At 38.9% G+C, this 15,684-nt stretch overlaps 2 protein-coding genes across 2 annotated transcripts; one reads left to right on the plus strand and one right to left on the minus strand.

The window, feature by feature from the left end:
* Positions 1-749: 749 nt before the first annotated feature.
* On the plus strand, positions 750-9,758 carry LOC140282581 (chloride anion exchanger-like). Its single transcript, XM_072377057.1, has 19 exons — positions 750-947; positions 1,051-1,229; positions 2,300-2,410; positions 2,609-2,769; positions 2,859-3,023; positions 4,094-4,246; positions 4,441-4,523; positions 4,615-4,762; positions 5,030-5,143; positions 5,269-5,346; positions 5,454-5,549; positions 5,671-5,777; positions 6,873-6,942; positions 7,021-7,113; positions 7,206-7,301; positions 7,629-7,847; positions 8,401-8,455; positions 8,539-8,675; positions 9,580-9,758. The coding sequence occupies exons 1-19, from the start codon at positions 820-822 to the stop codon at positions 9,598-9,600; spliced, it is 2,214 nt and encodes a 737-aa protein (XP_072233158.1). The 5' UTR covers positions 750-819; the 3' UTR covers positions 9,601-9,758.
* A 1,481-nt stretch (positions 9,759-11,239) lies between these two features.
* cbll1 (Cbl proto-oncogene-like 1, E3 ubiquitin protein ligase) lies at positions 11,240-15,141 on the minus strand. The gene is made up of 6 exons (XM_072377506.1): positions 14,931-15,141; positions 13,809-13,973; positions 13,169-13,275; positions 12,984-13,067; positions 12,827-12,900; positions 11,240-12,571 (listed from the first exon to the last, which is right to left on the minus strand). The coding sequence occupies exons 1-6, from the start codon at positions 14,941-14,943 to the stop codon at positions 11,557-11,559; spliced, it is 1,458 nt and encodes a 485-aa protein (XP_072233607.1). The 5' UTR covers positions 14,944-15,141; the 3' UTR covers positions 11,240-11,556.
* Positions 15,142-15,684: the final 543 nt, after the last annotated feature.

A 15,684-nucleotide genomic window follows, 5' to 3' on the forward strand; every position in this document is an offset into this window, starting at 1 on the left:
TTGCAAAGCATCATTATTGTTCAAAAACACATCACAGGCAATTACCATGTATAGATCTTCTGTATAATTTGCCACATTCAGTTTTCCTATAGCTGTAAATGCTTACCAACACCAAATGCGCATCCATGTACAGTTGAAAATAATTATGGGGGGGGGGGGGCTGTCCCAGCTCCCATTGGGAAAAGATTTATTGAAACATGCATATATGGAATATATGGAAGCATATATCAGAATATAAGGTAAAAACAGTCTGCGTAATGCTAGTGAGCTCAAGAATCAACATTTGATTTGAACATAGTTCACAACCTGAACCCCTTTTAAGAAGGCTTTCTTGTAGTCTCTTTAGGGAGTTTCCAGGAATAGTTCTCCAGGCCTCTTCAGAAACTTTACAAAGCTCTTCTTTGGACGTTGGCTACTTTTGTTCTGTTCTCTATAAACATGATGATCCCACACTGCTTCAGTCATGTTCAGGTCCAGGCTCTGGGGACGATTCATCACTCAATAAGATCTGTTGCCACAGATTTAATTTCAGTTATTGTGTTATTTTCTTGTGTGAATATCAGCCTTTTTTCCCTTGATTAACAATGGCCAAAACATGTTTCAGCTGGAAAATAGGTGAACACAAAAAATGATAAAAGGAAAATAGATGGCTTGAACAAATGATTGAAAAAAAATCGTTAATGATTGAAAGACGCAATGACAAACCTACACAGTGAGATTGATCGCCGATCTCAGAATAGATACTCTGGGCAAAGGTTCTACTAAGGATCCTTTATATTATATCAAAGTCTGAACTCTTCAAACATTTGAGGTGTGAGGATGGTGACTTTGAGGAAACAGTATGTGGTGGCCAGACCTGTGTACTCTGAGGACAGCTTTGCTGATAGTAACGAGAAAATCTGCAGAAAGCACAAAACCGTTCTGGACCATTTTAAAGAATATCTGACGTAAGTAAGCCCTGGTTCCTCAGAAATCAGGTTTTAATCATAATCACTTGTACTCGTGATTCAAAGTCTTCTGCAGAAACTATTTTTTTTTTGATGAATGAAGATCAGAGGAAAATTCTTTGCTTTCATGTGATTTAAGCAGTTGTGATGCAAAACGTGCCAAAAATGCAGTGCTTTCTCGTCTACCTATCATTGGCTGGATGAGGATTTACAGAGTAAGAGAGTGGCTACTGGGCGATGTGGTGTCTGGGATCAGCACTGGACTTGTGGCCATCATGCAAGGTGAGGAGCTGAATGTGCATTCAAGGCAAAACAATTTGGCTTACTTCAAGATGACTTCTTAATCTAGATTCTATACCACAGTTTTGTTGTTATGGATATCATTATTCACAATGTACTATATATTAGAAACAAATGTAAACTGATGTTTCTAATACTAGATAATGACTCTATTTAGTTGTAAATGTACAATCATATTCTTACTCTTTCTTTGATGGACATTTACTTTCAGAATCTTGTCTTGGCACTTTTAGAATGCTTTATGTGTAGAAATATCTAATTCGTCTTGTTATGACATCCAGTAAAATGACGAATTACTGAGCAAAAATTCTGCTCAAGATAAGATAAATGAAATGAAAGAGGCAACAAATTGAGGTAAAAAGGAGGTAAAAGTTTGTGCTTGAAGTGGCTTTGTTAGAGGGTCTAAAGCTACGTATGGCATTATGAATTATTATGAACTGAGATACACTTATTGAGATACAGCCTCTGAAAAAAGGGAGTTTGGTAACATTCATATGATAAATATTATGCAGCATGTCAAATTACATACTGTGACTTGTTCAACCTTACAGTTGCTTATGAAAAGTAAGTGACTTAAAAGTAACACGAAATGCAAATATATTGTATTTATTTCTAAACACACAATAATTGTTTGGCTGTAATTCAGGCAAGAGATGGTATTAGACTGAGGCAATTTTGGCCACATCAAGACAAAATAGCTCCAAAGCATATGTGCCTAAACAGTATTAAACAGTATTTGTATTGATTGCCTACCAGTCTGTGTGAATGCTAACATGCCAAACAAAGGTAGCAATTAGTAAACTGCCTTACTGAAGTAAAATTAGCATTGAGCTGCGCGGTAAGTGCAAACGGAGGCCAAATATAAATGTCAATAGCATCAAATGCTTTAAACTAAATTTAAAATACCCTTTATGACAAGTTTTTGCTTAATTGTCCACATAGTTAATGTCTTTCACATACTTGATTGCTGTTTCCTGAAGTGTACATTGTTCAAATATAGTAGCCAAACAGCTATGTAACATTCTACACTGTATTGCTGTTTTCCCTTTCAGGACTTGCCTTCTCTCTGCTGGCTTCATTGCCTCCAAGCTATGGCCTTTACACAGCTTTCTTTCCAGTGCTAACATACTTTTTCCTGGGCACTTCAAGGCACATATCTGTAGGTATGTCATACAAAACTAAAGGGATAAAGTGTTTTCCCTTTTTCTCCTATCTTTTACAGCTAAAGATTTTAACATAACATTTTTTTCAAAGCTAGATCATGTTTAAGATATATTCTAATCATCATAGCATATGCCTTTGTTATCTCTACAGCCTGTCTCCAAGTCATAAAACAGATTTCACACCTATCTTTTCCTCAGGTTCCTTCCCGGTACTTAGCCTTATGGTGGGAGCTGTGGTGACACGTCTGGTGCCTGAGGACGGACCACCGGCAAATATTACAGAATTTGTAGGCCTAACCCAGGACCAACAAAGAGTCCTGGTGGCCTCCTCTGTGACATTCCTGATGGGAATTTTCCAGGTAGATTTCTCTCTTGTGCATCAAGCTGTTCATTCTTCGTGTTCTGAAAACCATTGTTTTTTTTCACTTTCCTTTTCTCTCCAATGCAGCTTGCCATGGGTATTCTGCAGGTGGGCTTTATTGTTGTGTACCTGTCAGACACTCTGGTGTCTGGTTTTACCACAGCAGCTGCTGTTCATATTTTAGTGTCCCAGCTCAAGTTTGTGTTGGGGTTGAATGTTCCTGGAATCAGCGGTCCATTCTCTGTCATATATGTAAGTCACAGACAGATTTGACATTAGATTATTACCATCAATACAGTTTTAGTTCTGAAACTAAGAGAAGTAGAACCAAAATTGCCAAGTCTGAGTAACAAAAATCGTGCAATGGTCAATTAGAAATATCCCAAAAAACACATGCAGATTCAGATTTACATGCCCTTTTTATAATAAAGCAGACCAGCAGGCTGCTTAAGTTATGAAATGATCATAACTCATCTATAAAGTGAAACAGAAATGCACTGAATACCCTGTCCTATAACACAAGGATAAAATACATCAGCTGGAGCCAATGTGTGTCACCAAAAAGAGTAAAAGTAAATAAAACCTCAATATACATTATTTCAAGCCATTTTGAGGAGAAACTGTGGAAACACACTTTGCATTGAACAAGACCCAGAACTTTTTTTTTTTTGGGGGGGGGGGTAGCTTGCAAGGTGCTGTATGGTATCAGCTTTTTATAAAAATATTTCTAATAAAAATACCCAAACTACTCTAACCCCCAGCACCAATCCCCTTGTCTACACTAATCCTAAACCTCAGTATCAGCAGTTACCCTTTCAGATCCAGTCTTGCACAGCCCCAAGTAGAAGGCTCTGTGTAAATTGAGAAACTTCGAGGGCCTTCAACTGTGTGTTTTACAGAGAGTGGCTACAGGGTGGTGGCTGGCCCAGAGGGTTGAAAATATGCAACAATGTAGTCTGATTGTAGAAACAACTGCACAAACCTCGGTCTGTAGAGTCAAAGTCAGATTTGCAGGAAATACGACGTCTACTAACTACTCGTACTACTCTCTTATCTTTACATCTAAACATTAATAGGCATTTCTTCAACATTCCTAAGCTGCCCTCATATTAAAGTCAAACAACAACACCCTTGACTGTGGGTAGTTTCGTAGTAAACTGCTCCACTGTATCTGCAGTGACACTGTTGTTAAATGTCAGTGGCTATGTTTCATATTAAGGGGTTTTGAAATTTAAAAACACAGGAACACTAACTGATTTGGTTGAACACTCTTTATGAGACCAAAGAAATCATGCTAACATGTTTGTTCCTTTTTTGCACAGACATTGGAAGAGATTTTTGTCCAGATCACCTCCACCAACATCTGTGACCTGGTGATGTCAATAGTGATCATAGTGGTGGTGTTCATTGTAAAGGAGCTGAATGACAGATACAAAGCCAAATTGCCTGTTCCCATACCCATTGAAGTGATTGTGGTGAGCGCCATTGTGTTATTTACCCCCCTAATTGCAAAATTGTTTATGCCAAAGAAACATTTCTAACCTTATTGCGTGATAGCATATTTGAAGTTTTTAAAAAAATATAGGTGCTTTTATTTCCCAGCAAATTGCTGCTTAAAAATGATGATACATACTTGTCTTTATAAATGAGTACATTTTCATTCACACAGACTGTCATAGCTTGTGGGGTGTCATATGGCTTCAAATTTGAAAAAATATATAACGTTGATGTTGTTGGAAAAATGATCAGTGGGTAAGTTTGAGGTTCTTTACACAAAGCTTTTCTTTGATGCTCCATCAACAACCATTATTTCACTGCACCATCAAACGCTATCATTTTTCAGGTATGAGTCTCCCATTCCACCCAGTGTGGAGGTTTTCCAGGAAAGTGCCATGGAGGCCTTCCCTATAGCCATAGTGGGATTTGCGGTAGCCTTCTCTGTGGCCAAAGTCTACGCTATCAAACATGATTACACCATCGATGGCAACCAGGTGAGTTATACAGAACAGCTATTCTTGTTTGGCTCCAATAAAAAACGGAGTTAATTGATTTGCTGATGCTCAGCACTGTAGAGAATAAGAATCCGTATAATTTTGGTTATGAAGATTTAAAATTACACAGAATATTGCTTTTATCTCAGAGTTGTCTGTAAGGCATCCTTAGTTACAACACTAAAGCAGTTCATACTGATTAATTTGATTCAAAACAAAGATAAACTTACGCTCACAGAGATATAACTTATCACTTTTCTATTTCAGGAGCTTGTTGCTTTTGGTATTAGCAATATATTTGGAGCAAGCTTCAGATCATTTGCAGCCAGCACAGCTCTCTCCAGGACCGCCGTGCAGGAGAGCTCAGGAGGCAAAACACAGGTCAGAAAACCAGCTTGAGCATCGGCAGTATCTGTTTCTTGATTTGTGAACTATCTGCTCCATAACCGTTTTTGACATTTACCAACATGTTAAAATGAAAATATTAACTTTCCTTACAAGTACAGGTTGCAGGGCTGATCTCAGCCATGATGGCCATGATTGTTACTGTGGCACTAAGCTTCCTGCTGGAGCCACTTCCCAGAGTGAGATTTTTTTATTAGCAGTTTACAAATATGTTAGAATATAATTGTTTTATTGTGAAGTGTAAGGATTTTCTTTCTCTTATACATACACTTAATATTTGATGCAGTCTGTTTTAGGCGCCTTGGTGATAGTCAACCTCAAGGGAATGCTGACTCAGTTCAGAGAAATCCCATACCTGTGGAGAAGGGACAAACCAGAATGTGTAAGCGTTTAGTCATCGTTTAATTATTAGCAACATTAAAGTGTATTTTAAAAATCCAACTATCCATCGTTTGACTGTTTATTCTCCATTCCAGTGTTTTACTTCAGGTGTTTGTCTGCAGGTGGTGTGGGTGGGAACGTGCCTGGGAGTCATCCTGCTTGGATTGGATCTTGGTCTAGCAGTGGGCTTGGGGGTGGAGCTGTTTACTGTCATATTCAGGATTCAGTTGTATGTATACAGTTTATGACACCTAATATGAGCAAAAATTAAATTTACAGGATATAATAGAATAATTGTTATGTCCTATAACGGTACAAGCCTTGCCATTCAGAATTGAACCACAGAAAACCACTCTACAGCTCTAGTGAGCATATTCCCTGAAGGTTGAGGCTGGATGAGCTGGATGGTTCAGCTCCTACTGGTTTAGAGCAGAAAAGGCTACACTTTGAGAAAGCTCACCAAAGTTGGATTGTTTAATACAGGAAAAATGTAGTATGGTTACTAAAGCTTCAGATGGTAGGTCGCAGATGGTAGGTCAGAGTCAATAGCATGAAAATGACACCCTTGGACTCGCTACCTCCATCCATCGTCTCTGGGCTATCCCAGCTGCTATTGGGTGAGAGGTGGGGTACACCCTGGACAGGATGCTAGTCCATCAAAACAACCATACGTCTAGAGTCAATTTAGGACAGTGGGAGTAAGCCACAGTGCCCGGATACATGCATTCAGAGAAAAACATGCAAACTCCAGACAGAAAGATTCCAGGCAAGATTCAAACCAGGGAACCTCTTGCTGTGAGATGATGCTTACCACCACACCATTCTGCAGCCCCATGAACTCTCTAATGTGGGATTCATGAAGGATTTAAGAAAAAACTATGGGTCAAAACTACCTGTTTAATCAACCAGCATCACACACAAAGGTATCCTGGTGCTATGACAGTGTTAAAAGGTGCTATTTGGTTAAATAGCCTTTATGTACCAACGTCACCTCCAGATGAGTTGGAAAGTTCTCTTAAATTCAACATGAAATTGAATTTATAATTTATTTTTGAATCTTCATCTAATTAACACAATTACAAAGGAACTTATTTTTAAAGCATCCAAAGATCAACTCTACTGTAATTAGAACATTTAAACAAAAACAGAATTTGATGCCACCTGTGATGCTGTTTGTCATTGTGTTACATCATCCTTCCTTTTGATTACTCTTTTTTTAACTGGGAACTGAGGGTCCTAATTGTTGCTATGTCTTTCCTAAAGGTGATACTTTATCTGATCTACACAGACCAATTTTTATCCAACACCTTTTGTGCCTCTTTAGTCCCCGCTGTTCTGTCTTGGCTAACATCCCTGGGACTGACCTGTACAGAGATCGCAAAGATTACGTACAGGTAAGTCTGATAAATAAAGTTAAAAAAAATTCCAATAAAATGCTGAAAGGTTTCAGTCCACAATGAATCCCTTTTCAGATGGTTGAACCAACGGGGGTGAAAATCTTCCGGATACCTTCGCCCATTTTCTTTGCCAACACTGAGTTCTTCAGGAACAAGCTTGTAGAAGCGGTATGAATGACATACACTCTCTTTCTCTGCTGCTTTGGCTTCTTTTTCTCTTGGATAAAATAAAGATGAGCATGATGCCAACACTGTTCCAGGTTGGGTTTAACCCTCTGAGGGTTTTGCGGAAGAGGAACAAGGCTCTCAGGAAAATCAAACAAATGTTGCAGAAAAAGGATCTCGACTTTGCAGAGGTAAGACTTTGCCACTGTTTAATGCCACAGCACTAAGAACTGTGGCTGTCGGTATTTTTATCTGTGCCTCTCTCCACCTGTCTACGCTTATGTGCCATTCTTGTAAAGACGCCATCTCGAGATCACCTTGAGGGAATTTCTTCAAATTTGGAATAAACCATGACCTCACAAAAAATTTTTTGGTTATACTCTAAGAAATGAAAAAACAAATTATTCATAGTTCTCACTTCATGCATTATGATACTGAACAAACATTTACACATTGTAAACTGACACTAGAGTGGTTGGAGGAGCCTTAGGTGGTTAAACTTTATATCTGTCCAACAGGGAGGTTTAACAGATTTATTCTACTCAACAACCGATGACTCTAATGTGAAACTTGAGCTGGATTTGCCGATAGATGTCAAGGACCTTCCATTCCGAATAAACTGGAACGCTGACTTTCCTTTCAAGGCCAGTGTTCCCAGAGTGGACCTCCACAGTTTGATCCTGGACTTCTCTGCTGTCTCGTTCCTGGATATTTCTGCTCTGAAGGGGCTTAAAACGGTAAAAAAAAAAGTTTTTGAGTGCCCTCCAATGCTGATAGCAACTACACTACGACTGTTTGTTCTTGTACAAATGAGCTGCAGAAATATATTGCATTCAAATCCTTTTAGCAAATGTATCAAAGTGAAAGCAATATATAGCAGAAAATGTATCCTTGTGACAGACACAATTAAATCTTGTTATCATTTCATGTAATTGTTGTTCTTAAGGGTTAAAGCTTTGGTATCTATTGATCCACGGGATGGAAATTTAGAACTGAATTTTTTTCAAATCCAGTTAACACTGTTCTAAAAGGACACATTTTGCATGAAAAATACTTTCACTTTTGGTACTTTAAATGAATTGTGCTTATGCATTTACTTGAGTACATAGGTAGCTTATTATATTTATTCCCAGTGATGTCAAATAGGTCAAACATCTGATTGCATTTTCTACAACTAGATGCAACTAAATGAAAGCTAAACATAATAAAAGCACAGGATTACAGTGCATGGTGTATTTTGTAACAGCTGACAGCTACAATAAGCAAGCAATATTTTTGTTATCTCCGCAGGCATTCAAAGAGTTTATTCGAGTTGATGTGGATGTTTACATAGTTTCTTGTGATGGTGAGTCTCATGAGAATGCCCTGTTGACAACCACAAACATAAATGTAAATATACAAGCAGTTATTGTTCACATGTATCGACAGCCTACATCCTGCAGAAACTGCACAGCTGCATGTTCTTTGACGATGAGATTCTGACCTCCATGTTCTTCCCAACCTTACATGATGCCATGCTTCACGTTCTCGAGAGGCATAAGAACGACAGAATTGGAGATTGGCAGGTAAGGAACGCACACTTGTGGGCTACACATCAGACTCTTAACAAGAAAAGCAGGCGTTTAACATGGCAGCCTTCTACTTGGGAGAAGGTCCTGCTGTTGAGTTTACTAGTTTACTAAAGATGAATAATAGGAAATTAAAGGGGAAGTTTGCTTTTTTTAAACCTGGACCTTACTTTTGGCATAAAATATGTTATTCCACTCACCGATAAAAGTTTGGTGAAAGTCTGTGACGGTCGGCTAGCTTCACACAGAGTTTGCTACTGCTAGTTTTGTGCAACATGGCACAGTAGCAGTAGCAATGGGATGACGTCATCCCACTAGACTCGTGTGTAAAAAGCCCCGATAGCCCCCAATAACAACAACATCGCATCTCTGAACTAACAGTGCAATAGTACGCGTTCATTCATTCATTTGTCTTAAAGTACTGGTAAAATAATGACAGATAATGCCTTATTTAGAGGCATTATCCGTTTACTCAAGTTATATGGATATACGCGGATCTCGAGTGATCTAAATGGCGCCCAAAGGATGCCGACTTTCACCAAACTGTTATTGGTGAGTATATGAACGCATTTTATGACAGAGATAAGGTCCAGGTTTAAAAAAAAAAAAAAAACTTACCCTTTAACACATCTGAGCTGTTGTTACTGAGGTGCAGAGCACACAAATAAAAGTTACACTTCCAATCCACTGATGAGTGTCTTTAGTTAAAATACAACACGGTCATCATGATGCTACCAAGTGCATTCTGCACTGTCAGCATGTGTTGCATGGAAAATCACAATCACCTCTCTGTACACCTAAATTTGACTTACACCATCCATGTTATCTAGTGTAGAAATGCAACATCTGTCTAGTTTTATGGTTTTGCTGCCTTGTTTTTATGAGTCTCTCTGGATTGCAGTCAAAAGCCGCCCAACTGTAGAAGAACCGCGTCTGGGAAGAGCCTTTCATGAGGAACAACCTTTTTTGTTTAATGTTTTTTTATATTTTAAACTGCTGTTCCAGTTTCTGTGTTTCCACTGTGCATTGTTCTGGTTAGTCAGTAGTGGTCATAAATGTTGAAATGGGATTAAAGTGCAATTCCGTTTCATAGCATTGCATTTTTAAGAATGTGGTGTTTGTCTCATTCCATGTTACTATCTGCTGTAGTTTCTTTCAACTGTCTTCAATAAATCTTGACAACTCGGGTATCTGAGACCTGGCATGGTGTCACTCAGTCAGTGGTGTATTGATTTTATAAAATATGAAAATTAACATTTTCCTTTCTAGAAATAAAGAGATTTCTGTAAGATACAACAGAGGAGGTAAGTACTTATTGCCACATTTTTGCATACCCAACATAAGAGCTCCGTCAGAGTGAAATAACAAAACAAGAAAAAATAAATAGAGAAGACAAATCAATTAAAGAAATAAAATGTGGACTCACCTCGTACATCAAAAGAATATACATTTTTCCCCAAGCCATCACAGAAATATCAGTCAGGGGTGATGGAGGTCTGTCCTCCTAACAAAATGAAAGAATGGACCCCATATTTCCCCAAATTTGCTGGAGAAACCACTAAATGACAGCCTGATTTCCTCCAATTTTAAAAAGTTTGAAGTAGATGAAGTGGTCCCAGTAGAGTGCCTGTGTAGAAATCCCTCCGTCCGCTAACAGAGGACCTATGAGCTAACAGAGGACCTATGAGCTAACAGAGCTATAATACACATTCGTTCATTCATTCGTCTTAAAAGTATTGGTGAAATAAAGACAGCTAATGCCTTACTTAGAGGCTGCATTGTCTTTGCCCCGTTCACTCCAATATATGGATCGCGAGTTATCTAAATAGCTTCCGAAAGATGCCGACTGTTCTCGGTGAGTAGATAAACATATTTCATGCCAGAAATAAGCTCTAGGTTTAAAAATACCAGAGTTCCCCTTTAAAGAAAATTACAACTGTAACTCCAACCGAATTTGAGATAATGCAGTTACTATGAACATAACTGTTAAATTGTTTCATTTGCTGATATTTTTAAGGGAAAAAAAAAAAACAAGCAAGGAGACGAGCACAGTTATCAATTCAGATTATAGCCAGCCTTACAGAAGTTGTTCCCCCCCAAAAAATGAGGGTTCACTGGAAATTGAAACTGCTTTTTACTCCCAAACATTGTGGCTTTAAATTAACTTAAGAGGAAATAATTCTGGTTCAATAGTCAAAATCGAAAGTCGTGTGCGAAGTTTAGTGAGAAGTTGAAAACATGAAAAGCTGTTTTATGGGGTCCCAACAAGAAAGATCAGGATCCAGAGACAAGAGACTGACAAAATCTCTTTAAGGTTACACATATCTGGTTATTCCCATAGCCTGTTAATGGTTTTAAAAGAGGTTACCAAAAATATATGGTCCCCCCTCACTTGACATAACATATTCCTAATCTTAAAAATAAATAGAAAAATAAAAAAAAACTTGTGCAAATCATAATTACTCCTTGGGCAGAAGTTATTAAATAGTTCTCAGAGAACTGTTTGTTGTTAATTGAAATGTTCCAGTCAGCTACCACATCAAACAAAAATGACATCGACATCTGCCAATAAAAATTTATTGAGAATTGTTAACGTCTTTCAATGTACATGTGACATCAGCTAACATATATACACAGATATTTACCATAAACTATTGTAAAAGGGGACATTCCTGCTCTTCACCAAGTCAAAAGTATGTTCAGTGGGAAGTTTAGCACAGTTAACTTAAAATGTGCACCACATACACATCTGACTTGGGGCAGTTTATCAAAATCAAAGTTCTACATCCTGTAACCCTGAGGTTTACTATCACATTATTCAAACAAGTAGTATGGAACAGAATGACACTGACTGTTGCCCATTCATCCAATTGGCAGTTTACTGATAATAGGGCCGATAGCGGCCCTGATCTGGGTGGTGCGGCCCAGGCATCTGGCCCTGGGGAGGTGGACCCTGCATCCGTGGAGGAGGTGGCCCTCTTGGAGCGGGCCACATCCCAGGACTGAGCCCTCCCGGCTGGTTAAACGGTGGACTAAGTGTGCCCTGGTCTTCAGGGAACTGCTGCATGGAGTTGGGGTTATAGTGATGAGGTGGGGGTGCATTAACAGGAGGGCCACTGTGCTGTGGTGGAGGTCCTGGGGGTGGGTGGCTAATAAAGGGGGGGATCTGGCCCATGATGTGCCCTGGTGGTGGAGTGATAGGTGGGGGAGCTGTAGACATGGGGGGAGGAGGGGCTTGGTTGTACACCATATGAGGTGTCCCAGAGCCCTGGGGAGGATGTTGCATTGGGTGACTAATAGGAGGAGGAGGGGGAGGAGGTGGGCCAAAGTGCTGTTGTGGTGGCGCCATCATGTGGTGAGAGTGTGATACTACAGGGGGCTGGCCAGGATAGTCCCCAGGGTGGTGATGGGGGGGCTGATTGGGGCCAGGCCCTGCAGAATGGGGCTCCCTTGAGGTGGAGGAGTCATCTTGGATGGGCACAGTGATGAGATTACTGTGTTTACGAGTTGTTACTGTGGCAATGCGGAATGTCTCAGGACCCAGAGAAGTTGGTGGTGGGCCTTCATGAGGGGTTGGTGGTGGAGGCTGGCTGTAGGGGTCGTGACTGCCGTGCTGGAGCGGATTGGAGAGGTGAACATGATTCTTGGTTACATGAGGCGGAGGAACGCGGTAGCGATCAGATACATCAGGAGCAGGAGGAAGGTGCACAGGATCCTGGCGGCTTGCGGAGGACTTGGCAGCCCTCATATGACGGTGGTTCACATGGGCCTGGAGGTCTCGCTGGGACAGGTAGGTGCGCTTACATCCCGGCACGATACTGCACATGTAAAGGGAACCTCGCTGGCACTGTTCGATGCGCTGAACTGGATCCGTGCAGTTATAGAGCGTGAGACTGAACACAGAAACAAAAGCTGATTGACTCAAAGCAAGATTAAAACATAAATACATCTGAGAAACTACAAAATGCCACATGATGCTTCAGTTAAATCATTCTCGGTTAATATCTAATCAACATCATGTCTCTACTGACCTAAGTTTTCAAGGTAGGCTTTTCTGACTTGTCTACATGCTCTTGATGAAATTCAGATTCTTACAATACAACAAATCATAAACAATCATAACACTTTCAAAGGTTCAAATGTCTCACCCTGGGCACATCTTCTCTCCTTTCTTTTCATGAAGCAAAGCACAGTCGTAGCAGAAAACGTGTTTGCAGGGAATCTAGGGAGTTGGTAAGCAAGAGTTAAGACAAAAATCCCTACTACAAGAACTACTGCAGAGAGAAAGCAAAGAATAGTACATACCATCCGTCCATATAGTTGAATAGGGAGGCCACATTTGTCACAGAAGTGAATAGGAACTTCATCCCTTTCACCAATTAAGTTCAACTAACAGAAAAGTTAAAAAAAAAAAAAAAGGTTTAGAATCACGGGTAATTACGAATGAAACAAACTCCAATAAGTCACTCTGGTCACCCCAGGTGATGTACCTTATAATCCCAAAACAGCAGTTGGGGAAATCTTCTCTGACTTGCAAATACATCACCAGCCTTGGTGCCACAATCGAACCGGTCCTCTTGCTTGAAGCCGAACTTATCTGTGAAACACAATAGAGAGAATTGATTTATGGCTGAATAAGGAAGAACATATTGGGTGATTCTTTTTTACTGATATTTTTTGTTCCTAAATAGAAGACAAGAGCTCTAACTGGCTCTTTGATGGGAGTGGGACAAATAATAAATTTCTTGTTTATAAATTATGATTCATCTCAACTTCCTAATCTTTGAGTAAAAAGAGATTACAGTAAAGTGTGTACTCTAGAAAATCACTCTCACAAGAGAAACACACATACAACAACTTACTGGTAACATGAGTAAAAACAAATTCTGTCATTTATTTGAATAAAGAACCCACTGCCATATGGCTGAACAGGAAATACATTTTGCCAGGGAGGAAAGAGATCTAACTTATGAACTTCAACAAACACTGTCTGGAAGACGCTCACAAGACTGACATGGTTACTTCCTCACATCTAACCAAAGCATGTAACAATTTAAATGAGAATGCCATGTTTAAGACAATTTAAAAAAAAAAGTTAAATTGGGATGCTCTCCTGCGCAGTGTGCCTACCATCTTCTCCAGTTTCATTTTTACATGGTCTGATGCTGGGTCTCTGCGTGCGCGGCGGAGGTTTAGTCCTTAAGGGCTGCTTTGACAGAAGTTTGATAGGGATTCGTCTGCGAACATCCAGGCCTCCCAAAGTCCCAGAGCCATCACTTCCTTGAAGATCATTGTCTGTTAACAAAAACCGGTAGCACATAAAATTATACATTTTATCACCTAGTGAAATCAGGTTGGTATATCCCTACAAAACGAACTCAAACGACAAGGAAATACATCACCTGCACTCAGTTGAGAAAATATTTGTTAATATTGGAACGAAATTTCACTTGCCAATGGTAAAAGGAACTCTGAATGACTTACTATGATTTGGTGCCTTTATCTAAAAATGACCCCAATACATGCAAAAAGGACTACGTTTTAAGCGAGATTTCAGGAAACAACATTTTAAAAATGTTCAAATGTGTGATTCCCCTTCTTAGAAAAGCATTACCAATAAACGATAACTTAATCTGCCAGAATGATTAGTTAAAGTTAGTATTTGTTAAAAATCCACACACGAATATACTCTTAAGTATTGTTCCACTCAGTACCTCTTTTAAACCCCACAAATTTACCATTTAGAAATGGTAACCTCAACAAACATATTCTAAATATATGAAGCACCAAGAATGTCTCACAAGTATAAATAAAAATGCTGAGGACATGCTATAAGATATTAACTTTAAAAAAAATATGAGCCAGGACAGTTAGCTTATATTAACATTCGTCAGCTAGCATTGGTACCTCGAATCAATCGCAACAAGTTTAACGCCCACTATCAAGTAAAACTACAATCTTTAAATTCGTTGTAGCAAGAGATTATAGCCTAATAGATTAATCTAAACCTTAACGTTAACTTTTGGTTAACTGAAGTGATTAGCTAGCCATCGCTAGCCATTTTTTAGCTACCTTAACCATGCTAGCGTTCACAGTGAAATGGAAGGTAGCGACATTCCATATAAAAAAAACTATATTCTGCCACGACGATTTGTCAAAATCCAAAACACGCTATAATTATAATAGCCTTGAGAAAAATATATCATATAAATTAACTTTGATAACATCGGCCCTACTTTGCAATTTGCTTACCGCTTTGGTCCATGATCCAACGAGTGAACACAATGCATTGTGGGATACAGAGAACGAGAGAGGGAGAGAGAAGGACGTGAGACTAGAGCAGAGGGAAGGAAAGCAAAAAGGATGAGGGGGAAGTAAGATGGTTGGATGAAAAAGGAGTACAAGCGGAAAAAGTCAAGAAAATATAACAGTTAAGTTTCTATGGCTATTTATAACTAAAAGGGAACTAAATTAAAAGTCTAAATATGACCTGGCACTTCGCAGTGAGTACTAAATCAATCAATTTAATCATTTTCATTGCATTGAATTTCTCTCTTTTTTATGCTTTGAAACATTTATGTCAAAAATAATTTAAAACTAATAGATTTGAATTATTAAGAAATCTTGTAACTCAGATGATGTTTTGTCACACATATTAGTGCAAGAGAGATGAGTGATGGGGAAACCTAAACACTTGTATTTCTATTTGCTGCCTATGAAATTAACATGGGTACAGCCCTCACTTGCTTTAATAAATTAATGTCTTATTAAATTATTTTAACTAAAGTGTTTGTTTGTTTTAAATCAAGATTGTTGGACCAATCTAAACACCGTGCCCTTATGTACTTATCCACACTTAAAATTTTAGTGTCTACGCCACCAAATACTGAGTAGTATACATAACAACTTCATTGATTTTATGTCTCAGATAGTGAAATAAAAACCCAGTGAGATAGTTCGCCCATACCTTAACATTTAACTGGCGTATAAATTAAACTAAAACTGA

Source organism: Leuresthes tenuis, unplaced genomic scaffold (genome assembly GCF_036924035.1).
Source record: "Leuresthes tenuis unplaced genomic scaffold, fLeuTen1.0.hap1 SCAF_23, whole genome shotgun sequence".
NCBI classification, from domain to species: domain Eukaryota; kingdom Metazoa; phylum Chordata; class Actinopteri; order Atheriniformes; family Atherinopsidae; genus Leuresthes; species Leuresthes tenuis.

What these genes read in the sequence shown, in the direction of transcription:
- cbll1 (XM_072377506.1), bottom strand. An exon ending in AAATGAAACTGGAGAAGATG is followed by an intron (nt 13,276 to 13,808) that starts GTAGGCACACTG and finishes TGTGTTTCACAG; the next exon opens with ATAAGTTCGGCTTCAAGCAA. An exon ending in GGAGAGAAGATGTGCCCAGG is followed by an intron (nt 12,572 to 12,826) that starts GTGAGACATTTG and finishes TTCTGTGTTCAG; the next exon opens with TCTCACGCTCTATAACTGCA.
- LOC140282581 (XM_072377057.1), top strand. Translation starts at nt 820, where the DNA reads ATGGTGACTTTGAGGAAACAGTATGTGGTGGCCAGACCTGTGTACTCT. An exon ending in TTCAAGGCACATATCTGTAG is followed by an intron (nt 2,411 to 2,608) that starts GTATGTCATACA and finishes TCTTTTCCTCAG; the next exon opens with GTTCCTTCCCGGTACTTAGC. An exon ending in GGAACAAGCTTGTAGAAGCG is followed by an intron (nt 7,114 to 7,205) that starts GTATGAATGACA and finishes ACACTGTTCCAG; the next exon opens with GTTGGGTTTAACCCTCTGAG.